Genomic DNA, 13,759 nt, shown 5'->3' on the forward strand with positions numbered 1-13,759 from the left:
TTTCTATTAATAAAAAATATTATTATGTACGTACGTACCTACACATTAATATTTTCAGAAGTACTGTTTTCCCAAATGTATTTTATTGTTCTATATAATAACTTATTGTTTAAAATATATAATTATGTTTTTTATAATGAGTCACTTAATGATTCATATATGAACTTGTACATTTAAAGTTTAAAGACTGAATTTTAAATACAGTAGCAACACAACACCTATCTGTATGTAAATTTAAAATGTATTAAAACCCTCAGTACGTTCCGATTGGAATCTAAATGAACAGGCACTTTATTGATAAAACTTAAAATTTTACAAAACATACTTCGGTATACAATACACCCCATCAGGTGTTATACTTAGTATATTAAACACTACATACGTTTTTTATTAATGAAATAAATCCCGAAAAATACATTATTCCTTTCCCAACAAGTGTAATAATTGATAATAACGAAATGCTTTTATCTAACTCACCGATTGCAATAATACACTTATTAAATCCACAATGTATAATCGTATAATATTTAAAGTAAATTAAACTTTAAAATGCACATCAAAATTCACCAGACTTAACTTGAATGTATCACATACCACATATATATGTACGCATAGACAAATATACAAGTTTTATCTATAGATAGTATTATCGTATGTATTATTATAGCCATATCAAGTCCTGTGAATCTGGCACCCAATCTAAACAACATATCAATTCAAACTTTACCGTAAATTGTGAGTCATTTGCGGGTTTTAAATATATAAGTATCATAATTGTGCGTTTACTAGTTCTGTTAAAAAAACGGAAAATTGTTTCGGGTGCATTATTCAATAACTACTGAAAATATGATAATTAATTTATCGCCAATTGATTGCGTATAATTTGTGCTTAAATAATGAACTGTTATGGTTTGTCGAGTTTATTTTTGTTTTATTTATTAATGATTACAAATAATCCTATTTTTTCAATGACATTACTATGGTCATATTATTATCTATGATTCACCAATGGCGCACGCGTATTAGTAATATCAATGAAAAATTAAGTATATTATGTAATATATGCGACAGTCTTATAAAACTGGCCCAGACTTTGGTTTTCTCATTATTTTTTTCTTTTTAAAAAAATACACGTCATTAGTTTAAATAAAAATTAACTACATATGTACCTACTAATTTCATTTCTTTCTTTTACCATCGAATGAACTAGAAGGAAGGAATTCAGCAAGAACTTTCGTAACACTGGCGCTACTACACTTATCATCAGGGGGGTAAAGTCTGATAACTAAAAACGTCTTATTCTTCTTTTGCTACTAATATCACTATTATATGCAGACATTAGCATTTATGGATGTAGTAGGAATTATTCTTTAAACAGATTATATAATAATTAGGTAATTAAATAAATAATGAAAAATACAAAATTTTCCTTTTGATGTAATATCAATGAAAAATTAAGTATATTTGTGAATGTATTATACGTAAGTAATACTAATAAATAAATATTATTAAAATAAAATTACCAAACAATCAGGTTGGCCATAATTTCTAAAATTAACATTTGCTAGACCCAATATGTTACCTAATTGTAACAAAAAAAAAAATAAAAAAATGCATCGGCCGGGAATCGAATCTGAGGCATCCTCGTGACAGACTCGAGTACCTGGATTCAATTAGTACCATAAATTATTTTTATTTTGTGCTGTAGCACAGTAACCTTCAAATGATGAAATTTTGTCCTCCCTCCCTATTATAATAAATAGTGAAAAAAAAACAGAAATTTCCACGTTCATATATTTAGAATCTCAACTTTAGGGTATTTTAATCCTGGCAAAATTTGTAGACCTACAACCCCCAAAGCATCCTCGTTTACAGGAATTACATAATAAGCAAAATTAATCACAAATTTAAAAATAACAATTATTTCCCCACATTTTTGTAACTTTCGTATTTATTTATTCTCTTACTGATTTACGTTGTAGCAGAAAATTACATGATTAATATTGTAATAGAAAACAGCAATACCTATTGTAGCAACTGTTTCCTTTAAACTTTTTTTAAGAGATAGGCTTTCTATTACAACTGTGAACGTGATTGTGATGCATACAGACGAAAAAAGTTAATAAACAATAGCCTGTAAAACCGGAAATTTTAAATACCCTTAATCGACTATTTCCCTGGTTCTAATGACTCTGTATACTGATAAAATACATAAGATTAAAGGAAAATAGAATGGAATGTCACACATATCTGTATATTCTAATTTAACACATATGATATGAAGTACATACGAGAAAAATGTACCAACAAGAGCAAGTACCTAGAATACACATACCTAATATTAATCATATGAAGCATAAGTAGATATGATGTCAAATAATACTAGATACCTACTGATGAAAGTCTAATTTCAATGACACAAGCACACAAACTATACAGAAATTTTTACAAAAACAAATGACCTTATATTAAATGGGTTGAGTACCTTTTATGGATAAAATGTTTATTGCCTGTTTTATTTTTATGTAATTAACGTAAGTGCTAGCTTCTTTATAAATATAGTACAAACGTATGTACATTTGANATTTAGTAAAGACATTTTCGGTAAGATACGTCGACTTTTTTGGTTTACATTTGGACACCATCAAACCCTCTCAAGAGCTCGTTAGTATTTTTTTTAAGCGGTTGATAGAATTAATAAAGGGATAATTTCTCGAGAAAGTTTAACTTTTACAAAAGAAGTCCGTAATGGTAATAATCGTAACACAACGACGGCAACAACAAATGGTAGTTGTAGTAGTAGTAATAGTAGGAATAGTGGTAGAGCAATTTTGTTTCTTATTCCTTTTTTAAATAAACCAAAAGATTATTAATTACTTAATCATTAATTTCAAAAATAACGTATCACATTGCACTGAAGCACTGTTCGTGTTCATTCGCCCCGGCACTCTGTCAACGGTTCAATTTTAATGGGCGTCGTCGTCATCGAATCTTTGGGTAGGTGATGATGGGGATGGTGGTGATGAAGATGATGAGGAGAAGTAGTAGTTGCAGTGTGCATCGGTTTCACTAACTCATCGATGTCTTCTTGGAAAAGGGTCTCAGGGCGCGGTGAGGCGAATGGTCTCGCGGACGGTTTGTAAGTCATCCCCGAAACGCCAATACCTGTTACGTCATTACCACCTGGTGCCAAACTCATTGCCGTTGGGGTTGGTGGCTGTTGTTGCTGAGAGGAAGGCGGTACCATAGCATTCGATATAGTAAGTCCCAATGGTGACGACAAAGGACTTTCCATGGCTGATCCTGTAGGACTTATTCGCAAGTCTTGTACACTGGCTGGACTTGTCATTCGATGTCCGCCTAGACTCAATGTGGGTGTTGCACCGTTACTCGAAAGTGCTGTTGTGGGCATGGGAAGCGGAGAGGCCGTACAATGAGCCGCTAATGTCAGAGAGTTAACGAGACTATCATGAACGCAATTTTGCTGTTGTTGTTGTGACTGCTGTTGTTGTTGCTGTTGTTGCTGCTGCTGTTGCTGCTGCTGTTGTTGTTGTTGTTGCTGTGCGGCTGCCATCATGTTGCACATTTGTTGTCGAAGACCTTGGGCAACCGCCGCAACGGCTGCCGCAGCTGCAGCGCCAGGAGAAACCGTAGGATCTGAACCATTGTTGCATGTGTTATTAGGATAACTGGCCGGTATTCCCACCCCATCCTAATTAAAAAAAAATTGATATTACATTCTGTATTCGTTCATTTTTTCTCATTAATTACTTGACAAATAATGGCTGCATCAAAAAATTACTTACGTGAATACGTGGATATCCAATTGGATCTTCCTTTATGTGATGAGAATCACGAAAGACAACTGCCCTGATGACCCCTTTTATGTGTTCATCAGGCCAAACACCGAGAAGAATACGTTGCGGCCTTCCTCTGCCCTTGGGCCTCAAATCTGACCATAAAGAAATAAAAAACCATTAGAAATAAAAAATATTCTATCAAATTCATACAGAAAAATGCAGTCTGTTCAATTATTATTAACTATTATTTTTATGTATCTGTTAAGGCCAGATTGTGTACAAATGCCCCTATTGCCAGTTATTTAGCCCAATTATATAAATAATACTATGTGTGTAACATCCTGCGCCAGAAGTCAGAACGATTTAAATAATTCGTTGTAGACCTTCCAATATCGTATTACCTTTCATTTCCTCTTTTACTTCGTACTTAGTAAATTTAACTTGATGGTGATTACGATGATCTAACATACTATTTTAAAGGGGAATTCAAGGCAGTGACTATAATTTACGTTCTATTATGGTTAATATGTATATGCACTAATATCTATTTACCTGATCCACCGTCAGCAGATGGTCCTAACATGTTGTGTACTCTGTTGGCGTATAGAACGAATGTCGGATAGGGTATGTCGTATTTTCTGGCGGCTTGGGACAGCGAAAGTCCTTCCTTGAGAACGGAAAAAATGGCTTCGGCCATCGTTTCCGGTCTCCACGATTTCAGTGGACCACGTTCTCTGAATCGTAAATTATGCACCAGACTTTGATTCGTGTTCCAACATTTTTGCCACATGGACTGCAGTTGATATTGGTAGCTGTCTGCTGGAAAAAATAACAAAATTAATAGAAATGATGATTGGAACTTCTCACATTGGATGTAAAGAGAAACAAATTTTTATAATACAATTCATCAGGGAAAAGGACGAAAATATTTTTTTGAAATCCTTTCTACCCAAATTGGATTATCATTTCAATGACGGCTGTAAATATTGTAATAAAAGTAGTAAAGTAAATAAATAGTTCTTAATAATACATATTTATATAAAAAGTATAAAACTTACACTAGACCTCTTCAATGCATCTGAAACATAAATTAAATAAAGGCAAAGTAAGGTTAATAAAAATAAATATTTCACAAAGGACGAAGGAGACGGTGGGCAAGGGAACAATAAAACAATTCAATTTTTTGAGTCTATTTCATAATGTAACTGTATTGAATTATCAGTCACTAAATTGCAATTAATAAAAATAATTAAATTTTATAAATACAAACAATGTACAAAAGATATGTATTATTTTTATTTATAACGAACACAACAAAGTTTTATTCAAATGGTTATAAATTAAAAATACCCTTTAATAATATCGTGAAATCAGTTCTATACAAAACAAAAAGTAATTAATTAAAACGCATTCGTCTCTGCCCTAACAAAAATATAATATTTGGCAATGAAGCAAGTTTATAGCGCCAACTTCAAATCAGCGAAGTAAACAAAAAAAATACTAAAGTATTTTAACACAACACTCCGACATTAAAGAAAGCAAAAACTAAATAATTGGAATGCTTTCAAATGAAACGTTTAAGCACCTAAGTATTTAATGAGAATATATACATATTTATTGCAATTTATTATCTGTTTAACATAAAAGAAAACATAATTTTGTACCATAAAAAGACATAACCTTTATCCTGTTTTTAATTGAATGTCAATCCTATGTACTTTTAATTAAACAAAATCAGAAAATAAAACGTTACACAAATAATAATGAACAGGATTATCATTATACAGCAGCACCTTACAACTTATAAAATTTACACAAAACAATGAACTTAATTTACCTGATAGCTTGAAATTAATTCATTAAAAGAAAATTATTTTTTGTCATGTTAGCGCGGAAAGCTCGTTTTGCATGCTATGAAATAGGGAAGAAATGGCCTCTTTTCAGCCGTGTTTTAGTCGGAAGGAAATGAAATTAGTCTTTTGAGCGCATGCGCTCAAGTTTATATCAGTTGTTCAATGACAATGTCTTTCTAACCTCTAAATCATTTACTCTTATTTCACCAAATATCAATTTAATGACGAGATTTTCGCACGAACATGACAAAAAATAGTATACGTACCTCGGGAAGAAACAGGGTTATATTATTCACATGCAGTCTGAGACAACCCTATTTCTTCCCTCGATACGTAATGTACTATACCCAATGATTGCAGAATATTTTTAATTTATGTAATAAATGTTTACATGAATTTAATGTTGTTTTACTTTCTATCTACGTACTTTAATACTGAAAATATTACATAACTAAATAAAATTTTTGGTCACAATTATGGAATTTTGATGTGAGAACATGATATACAGATAAATTAAATAAGAAAATTGTTCCAATAAAAAAGTTTTCTTTAAACAAAAAAAATAACTTAATCATCCGATCGTACTGTTTAACGAATTTTCATAGTATAAACTTACTATACTGTGCTTTTTACAAAAAGCCCACCACCATCGAAACCCTGAGAGGCCGGTGAACATGAACTCGGGGTCGCGTGCCCTCCTTATTTTTTCTACGTAATTTAAAATTGAATGTAATGATTTTTTTGTTCGTCTATTATAAGGTGAAACCGACACGTCACAGCAAAATTCCAAAACTGCCGCTTCTTCGGACGAATTTAAACCAGCCTCTTCTAGCACCGCCATACGTTTCGATTTACCTAAAATGTTGTCGTAGAGCGTGCCTTTGGGAATACCGTAACGTGCGGAAGCCTGCGTGAATCGCATTTTTTGCGTGACAACCGCTTCTATTGCCTCTTTCAATTGGTCCTGGGTCCACGTGGGAGTTTTTAGTTTTAGTATGTTTGGAAAATCTGGTCGGAAAAACGACAAATCAAGAGATCAAAAATCGACCAAATGGCAAACATGCTGTTGTGTAGGGTCCTGGGACACCCAAATGGAACGAAGTTTCTTACGCTTTTCCACAAATATATATTATTTATAAATTTTGGTTAAGGTATTTTTTAAAAAAAAAACTGATAAACATTTAACATATGCAATCCGTAAGCGCCATCCGGTCATATTTCGAAATTCAATTTTAAAACTGTCTATTGATACTAGCAGGTTAGCTTCCGAAGATTTTTAAAATACAGTAAAAGCTCTTTATTCGCGGGGTATACGTTCCATAAATATGCCGCGAATACAGAAACCGTGGATATGGGATGGTAATTAGTATGGAATCATAAGGGATACGTTCTAAGGTTCCAAAATAAAACCAATATGTACCAAAATAAAATCAATGAATTGATAAATTCACAATTAAAATTAATCGTTATCATCAGCTTTAGGCAAGAGTTTAAAAAATTTAGTGATTTTTTCTTGTTTTGAATTTTGAAAACTCGGTTACATCTTTTATAAAAGTCGCCTCGGCACGACCCAATAGTATGTACTGAAAAGATGCTGATACGTTGAAAAATAACACCGAATCCTTTTCTACCCAAAACTTGCCGATACCTTAAGGGAATTCAGTGGTACACGCGCCAAAGAGCAAAAACATGCTTATCGGTTCTAGATATCATGAAGTTAATATTTAGAACAGAGGTTTGAAATTTTGTGGTAAGATAGATAAAGCTTTGTTCTAAAGCTTGTCGAATGCCATTTTTTAATTTTTTAGTTTCTATTGAAAATATGTGTCCTACAAGAAGCATCAATTTCAAGCTCTTCTAAGAGCTTTTAATGACCATATTATTGAAAACCAAAAAGGTACCTAGTTAGTGTGAACCTTTGTCTGTTACCATACAAAAAAATAGATATTTATCTCGCAGCGTTAAATTACAATGTTTAGAATAGAAACCCTCTTTTCGGAAAAATTCACACTAGACACGAGCGATCTATTGCGGTCAATCCCATTAATAAATGACACCGAATCCTTTTCTGTTTACCGATTGCAACCGCGAATAATGAAATTTTTAACCGTGAATACAGGAACTGGGTTGCAATTTTTTCGCCCGTGAATAATGTAAACGCGAATAAGGAAACCGTGAATAAGGAACTTTTACTGTAACTCCTATTCGATATATTTGTTACTGTTAAAACCAGTTTTTAGATAAAACGCGTTTTCCCTAGTTTTTACTAAATGCCTTTGTTACAACTAGAATTAACCAATGCTCAATATTTAATATCAGTTAATAGTTCTTACTAGACAAAACGCGTTTTTCCGAAGCGAGTCAGTTAAAACTGTTCCGACTGAAGTTAAAGTTCATCATAAAAATATTCCTCAATAATGTTCCTTTTTTAAATTTTATGGTTGTGTTCTGTTGACTTGTTTGATTATTTAATTGATATTGTTACCTTGCAAACTACTTTATGTCGATGTTTCCTAAAACATGACTGTATCTATTACTATATCTTGTTTTCAATTCTAAATTAGTTTCTCTAGTGTTAGTTTCAACTAAAGGTCAGAGTGACAACTAGTTTTATCTGAAAATCAAAAATATCAGTGGAAAATTGTAGTTCTGACTAGGTATTTCTAGTTTTACAAAGACAACTAGTTCTGACTAGGAAAAACGCGTTCTATCTAAAAACGAGTTTTAACTGTAACATAATATTCACCCGATGACAGACTAATCGAATCTGTTTGTCAGCTCTCTCGCATTCTCTCTTTATTTCTCTGCAAGCAGTAAGTAAAAGGAAGAGAGATGTCTACTGACACGTTTATTTTTTGACCAGCGTTGCCACATGTAGGTAATTAGCTTATCAAAAGGGGGACTATAAATTTATAGTACAATTTAATTTTTATGCCAAATGAAAATTTGTTGTTTAAAGGATAGTTGCACGTTGAAAATTTCCTTAGATACTTGTGAATAAATAAAGAAAAAACAGATTTTCTTTTTTTGTGCCAAATGATTTTTTTTAATTAAGCATCCTTTTTCCGCCAAAAGAATCTACGAGAAAATATAACAAAATTTCAGGAAAAAACTAAGGAATAAAAAGAAATTCATGTAGGAACGCTGGTTTTTGCCAGTAAACTCCTTGCCGCCGCAACGTGCTATAAGGAACTTCGTTCCAAAAACAAATCTCTAAAACGAAAATTAACAAAACAGACAAAAAACACTCTGTGGACAAGCAAAACCAAAATTATATGCAACGTTGGAATCGTGACATTTTGACTTAAAAAAATTTGTTAAATTTGTGAAAAAATAAATCAAGTCAGGACCATATTTTGTGTCGCTTTCAACGGCAAATACAATTAGGAGTTTGTGAAATTAATTCTAAAAATCTACAAGACCTACGATTTTTGTTAATTTTTTATAATCGTAAATAGGTTTATTTCCTTTTTTACAAGTTCTACAGATATTTTCACATATTTTCAGAAGTTTCTTTTTAAAGACATTTTTTGAAGTTATGAATATTTTTTAATAACTTAATACCCTTTCTGAATGATATGTACAATCCGGATATTAATAAGATGTATTACTATTAGAACAGAAGGTGGTAGTATGTTATGGTCTCTGATTCTACACAGAATACCTTTTTGAAGGTTGATAATGTATCCCAAGATATCAAACAAACGACAGTTTTTGATCAATGCACGCATGCATTTCCTAATGGAAATTGTATTTTCATTTGTGAAAAGCTCTTGTGTTTTCCGCAACATTACCTATATTGCTTGCCCTTTTAACAAACCATAGTTAAAAAAGGGATGAAGGATTAGTGTACACGCGTAAGAAGTGAAACTTCTTTAGATTGTATATTACAGTAGTATTAAAAAAATCGGTTGTCTGTAAAGTCGGTTTACTGACGATAGTTGAACGTGACAACGTCATAAGAAAATACTGATGGAATGGTTTCATTTTTCAAAAGAAAATTTTAATTTTATTTGTTTGATAGACATTTTGTATGGATATAGAGAAGGAGGTAAATGGAAATGTATTATTGTATAGCAGCTGTCCACGGGGACGCATCGCTCACTCAAGTAGGAGAGAGACAGATGTCGAACGCTGCCGAACGCGGAGGCCGATTGTGCCTCTTTGTCGCTCGTTCCGCGCTCTCGCTTGCACTTCAAGCCTTAAATGGAACGCCTAAGAGCGAGGTAACGCCGCATGAGTCATGTTTTTTCGTGCGTCCAGCCGGCTCCATCGAATTATAAGACGTTGTCACGTCAAAAAATTGGTTTAAACTTTTACGTTAACTAATTACTAAACGCCAGAAAAATACAAATTTATTTTGAGCGGACTAATACGAAATACTGGTTTGGTTTTGTTAAAAACTTTTACGCCTGCTCCATAAAAACCTACAGAGGAATTACAAATTAAAACAAACATATGCACTGTCGGCGCAATCTCTTGACAATTTGTCGAAATGGCAATTTTTTGATTATCGGTTGCTACTAACAGGCCAGCTTCTGAAGCCGGTGACAAATGACTCCTTTTGGACATATCCACCAGAGGTCATACGTGACGCGTGACGCGTGATGCTATGACTCATCCTAACATTACACTTTTCGGTTGTATACCCTAGTAAATTTCCTTCTTACCATCGATAAAGAAGTTTCAGTTCAAAAGTCCTATTGATCGGAAGCATGTCGAGTTTCATGCTGCGATACAAACAGCTGGAAGAGTTATATGAACTTTATATGGATTTATATTTTTTCATCCTGCGTGCCGATGAGAATTGAAGTTTTAGTCACACCTAATACCTCGGCCAAAAAACTCGTTATCATTGTTATTTTCGGATACACTGTCAATCTTCAAAAAGTAATGGTATGCGAAATCGACGAAACGAAAAAATGCCACCACCTCCTAATCTAGAAATATGCTATAGGTTTTGATGTTTCGCATAATTTTTAAGAAACGGGCGACACATGAGTGATCTTATAAAAAACCAGCTCACTTATTCATTCCTTTATGGGTACGGAATCTCAATAATATTCGCCACAATTACAACGTTGCAACGCAAAATATTTATAAAACAAATCATGCAAATTTAACTACGTTTAATAAAAAAAACAACAATAAAAAAATGAAATTAAAATAGAGAATGATTCTCCTTTGATCGTTACGTACTGTCACAAAAGTTACGAAAAAAAAGAAAAAAGCTAATAGATTTTACTGAAATTCAGTTAACTGATAGAATTAACAATTAGAAACAAACATCTTTAATTATTTTTTTAAGGAAATTAAAAAAAAGTTATGGAAAATTAAAAAACGATTAATTCGTGATCAAATTTCTCACGATGATCTGCTTACCATCACCCCAAATGAAAACAAATGTGGCTAGAGCATCTAGTTACGTTACAAAAACGTCATAAATTTCCCCTGTAAATAGATAATGGATATTCCTTCTGCTGCGATAACTGGTGATTCATGAAATATAACGATTTTGTCACTATGTAACAACTTATCATTTTGTCGTTATAAATTTTGAGATCTGCACTGCATCTTCAATGATTCAACAATTTGAATGTAGAATATGTATGTAAGCTAAACATTCTAACAATATGAAAATCAAATAATAAGATCAAGATCATCAAAGTCTGACCAAGATGGACAAATCCGTTGAAAATACCACAGATTAAGGAGAGACTATTGATAGTGGTGGTAAGCAGATCATGGTGAAATTGAGCAATAACGACTCGTTTTTTGTTTTTCTACACCTACTTTAATTTTTATTTACTTTTTTAAAAACATTCTCGCAGATTTTTGTTTAGAACTGTTAATTCCATCAGTAAATTGAATTTCAGTAAAATCCATCATCTTTATTCCTTATTCAGGTAACTCTTTTCATGCTCACTATTGACATCTCAAAAACGGTAAAAGATACAACAAAACTTGAGATTAAACGGAACTAAATTGCCACATTAGTCAAACAGATTCTCATTCAGTTTAATTGTCCACTGCGACTGTTTTACAACACCGTGGCTCCAATACAATAAATAAATGTACATTGTATATCCACATATGATAATTATCCGGGCTTTTTCACATGTAAACAAAATTTTTCTCAAAAATATTTTTTTTAACCAGTAGATTATAATAACTGATAACTACTCAACCGATTTAGATAAAATTATATCACATCTTCATTACATTATTTTGTTTTTACCATTTCAACATAGAAATAATTACCTACACATTTCTTTGTAGGTATTTTTTCCTTTTATGTTAAGTTCTTAATTTGGTGAACACCATCATTATTGTAAGATCAATCCTAAGTCTGGTGGGACACGTACCTCCACTTCTTTATATCCTGAGCTTATCTTCGCATTTCCCTAAAACTAGAGTATCCCACATCCTTAGTTATTTGTGAACAGTAATCTAATCTAGGTCTACCTCTACTCCTAACTCCCGTTTCTGCCACTAATATGTCTCTGACTAGCCCTTCATGCCTGAGAAGGTGTCCTACCAACCTATCTCGCCTATTTTTTATTGATTTCCTTTTATGTTAAGTTCTTAATTTGGTGAACACCATCATTATTGTAAGATCAATCCTAAGTCTGGTGGGACACGTACCTCCACTTCTTTATATCCTGAGCTTATCTTCGCATTTCCTTAAAACTAGAGTATCCCACATCCTTAGTTATTTGTGAACAGTAATCTAATCTAGGTCTACCTCTACTCCTAACTCCCGTTTCTGCCACTAATATGTCTCTGACTAGTCCTTCATGCCTGAGAAGGTGTCCTACCAACCTATCTCGCCTATTTTTTATTGATTTCCATAGATTCCTTCGTTCTCCAATTCCTTCCAATACTTCTTCATTTCTAACCTTTTCTATCTATGGTATCCTCACCATTCGCCGCTAACACCACATTTCGAATGCTACTAACCAATTCTTTTCGCCGCGCCTACTGTCCATGTTTCACACCCGTACAACGTCGCGCTCTAAAAATCTTTAACAATCGTTTCCAAATTTCTAAATTAATCGTTCGTGAGCACAGAAGTGACTTCTTTTGAAGGCGACTCGACCCTGCGCTATCCTTTGCTTTATATCCCTACTACTCCTTATATGACTTCATAAGTACCTAAAATCAGCCACTTCTTCTAATTTTTCGTTTCCTATCTTTATATTCGCTCTTTCCCTACTTTCTCTTCCCTTGCATACCTGTATTTTTGTTTAACTTTTATTTATTTTCATACAATACTGTTTTGTCAATACCGCTTCCATTTTATTTAAAGCTATCTCTAGGTCCTCCTTGCTAGATGTTAATACTGCTGTATCATCTGCAAATGTAAGCATAGATACTAATCTTTTGTCCCTGTATATCTATCCCTGCAGTTGTACTGTCTTTAATGATGTTGATACCGTCTTCGATGTATATATTAAAAAGTAGGGATGACAGTGTGCATCCCTGTCTAATATCTCTCTAATATAATTCCCTTCCTAATATTTACTTCTCTACGTGGCAGCTCCAGCTCTATAACTGTTCTTTGTAACTTATCCCTATATTGTTAAGTACATCTTGTCCCATTTAACATTGTTAAAAGCTTTTTCTAAATCTACTAATCCTATGTATTCTAACTAATTCAGTTGCAACGAATACTCACTGGATAGCTATACACTGCCTGGGTTTGGATATTTCAGTTTAATTACAATTATCGTAGATACCCAGAATGATGATGATAAAACAAAAACGAAACATAAAGAAACATAAAATTGAAAATCTAAAAATGATATCTTATAGGGCAACAATAGTAAAGCAAAAAATATAAAAATAAAAATCATTTATCAAGAAATGTACTATTATTTTTTTCAAATTGTGAAAATAAATGAGAATTTATTTAACTTCTTGATATCATATTATTTGGCAACAGCAATGAACTTGAACCCAATTTAAGTTTTGCTGCTATCTTTAATTTTTCCGAGATACCAATGGAAAGCATCAAACCGTCTGTACTAAACGTGAACTGAAAAAAATAATAAAGAGATGTTTCACCTTCAAAATTTAGGAAAAGCACGAAATAATAACGTTTAG

The 13,759-nt window shown here is 32.7% G+C and overlaps 1 protein-coding gene across 3 annotated transcripts in view; it reads right to left on the reverse strand.

Moving 5' to 3' along the window:
- Window positions 1-2,598: 2,598 nt before the first annotated feature.
- LOC108733656 (protein bric-a-brac 1-like) overlaps window positions 2,599-13,759 on the reverse strand; it is a 630,997-nt gene continuing 619,836 nt past the window's right edge. For 2 of the 3 annotated variants that reach the window (XM_025979188.1, XM_018464907.2), the window contains 3 exons: window positions 4,353-4,619; window positions 3,807-3,952; window positions 2,599-3,712 (listed from right to left, as the gene is read on the reverse strand). In XM_025979188.1, the coding sequence (XP_025834973.1) occupies window positions 2,933-3,712; window positions 3,807-3,952; window positions 4,353-4,619 (1,193 nt within the window). In that variant the 3' untranslated portion in view covers window positions 2,599-2,932. The remainder of the gene's footprint in view (window positions 3,713-3,806; window positions 3,953-4,352; window positions 4,620-13,759) is intronic. The other variant, XM_025979189.1, reaches the window with a different exon arrangement.

This window comes from Agrilus planipennis, unplaced genomic scaffold (genome assembly GCF_000699045.2).
Source record: "Agrilus planipennis isolate EAB-ADULT unplaced genomic scaffold, Apla_2.0 scaffold32, whole genome shotgun sequence".
In the NCBI taxonomy this organism is placed as follows: Eukaryota; Metazoa; Arthropoda; class Insecta; order Coleoptera; family Buprestidae; genus Agrilus; species Agrilus planipennis.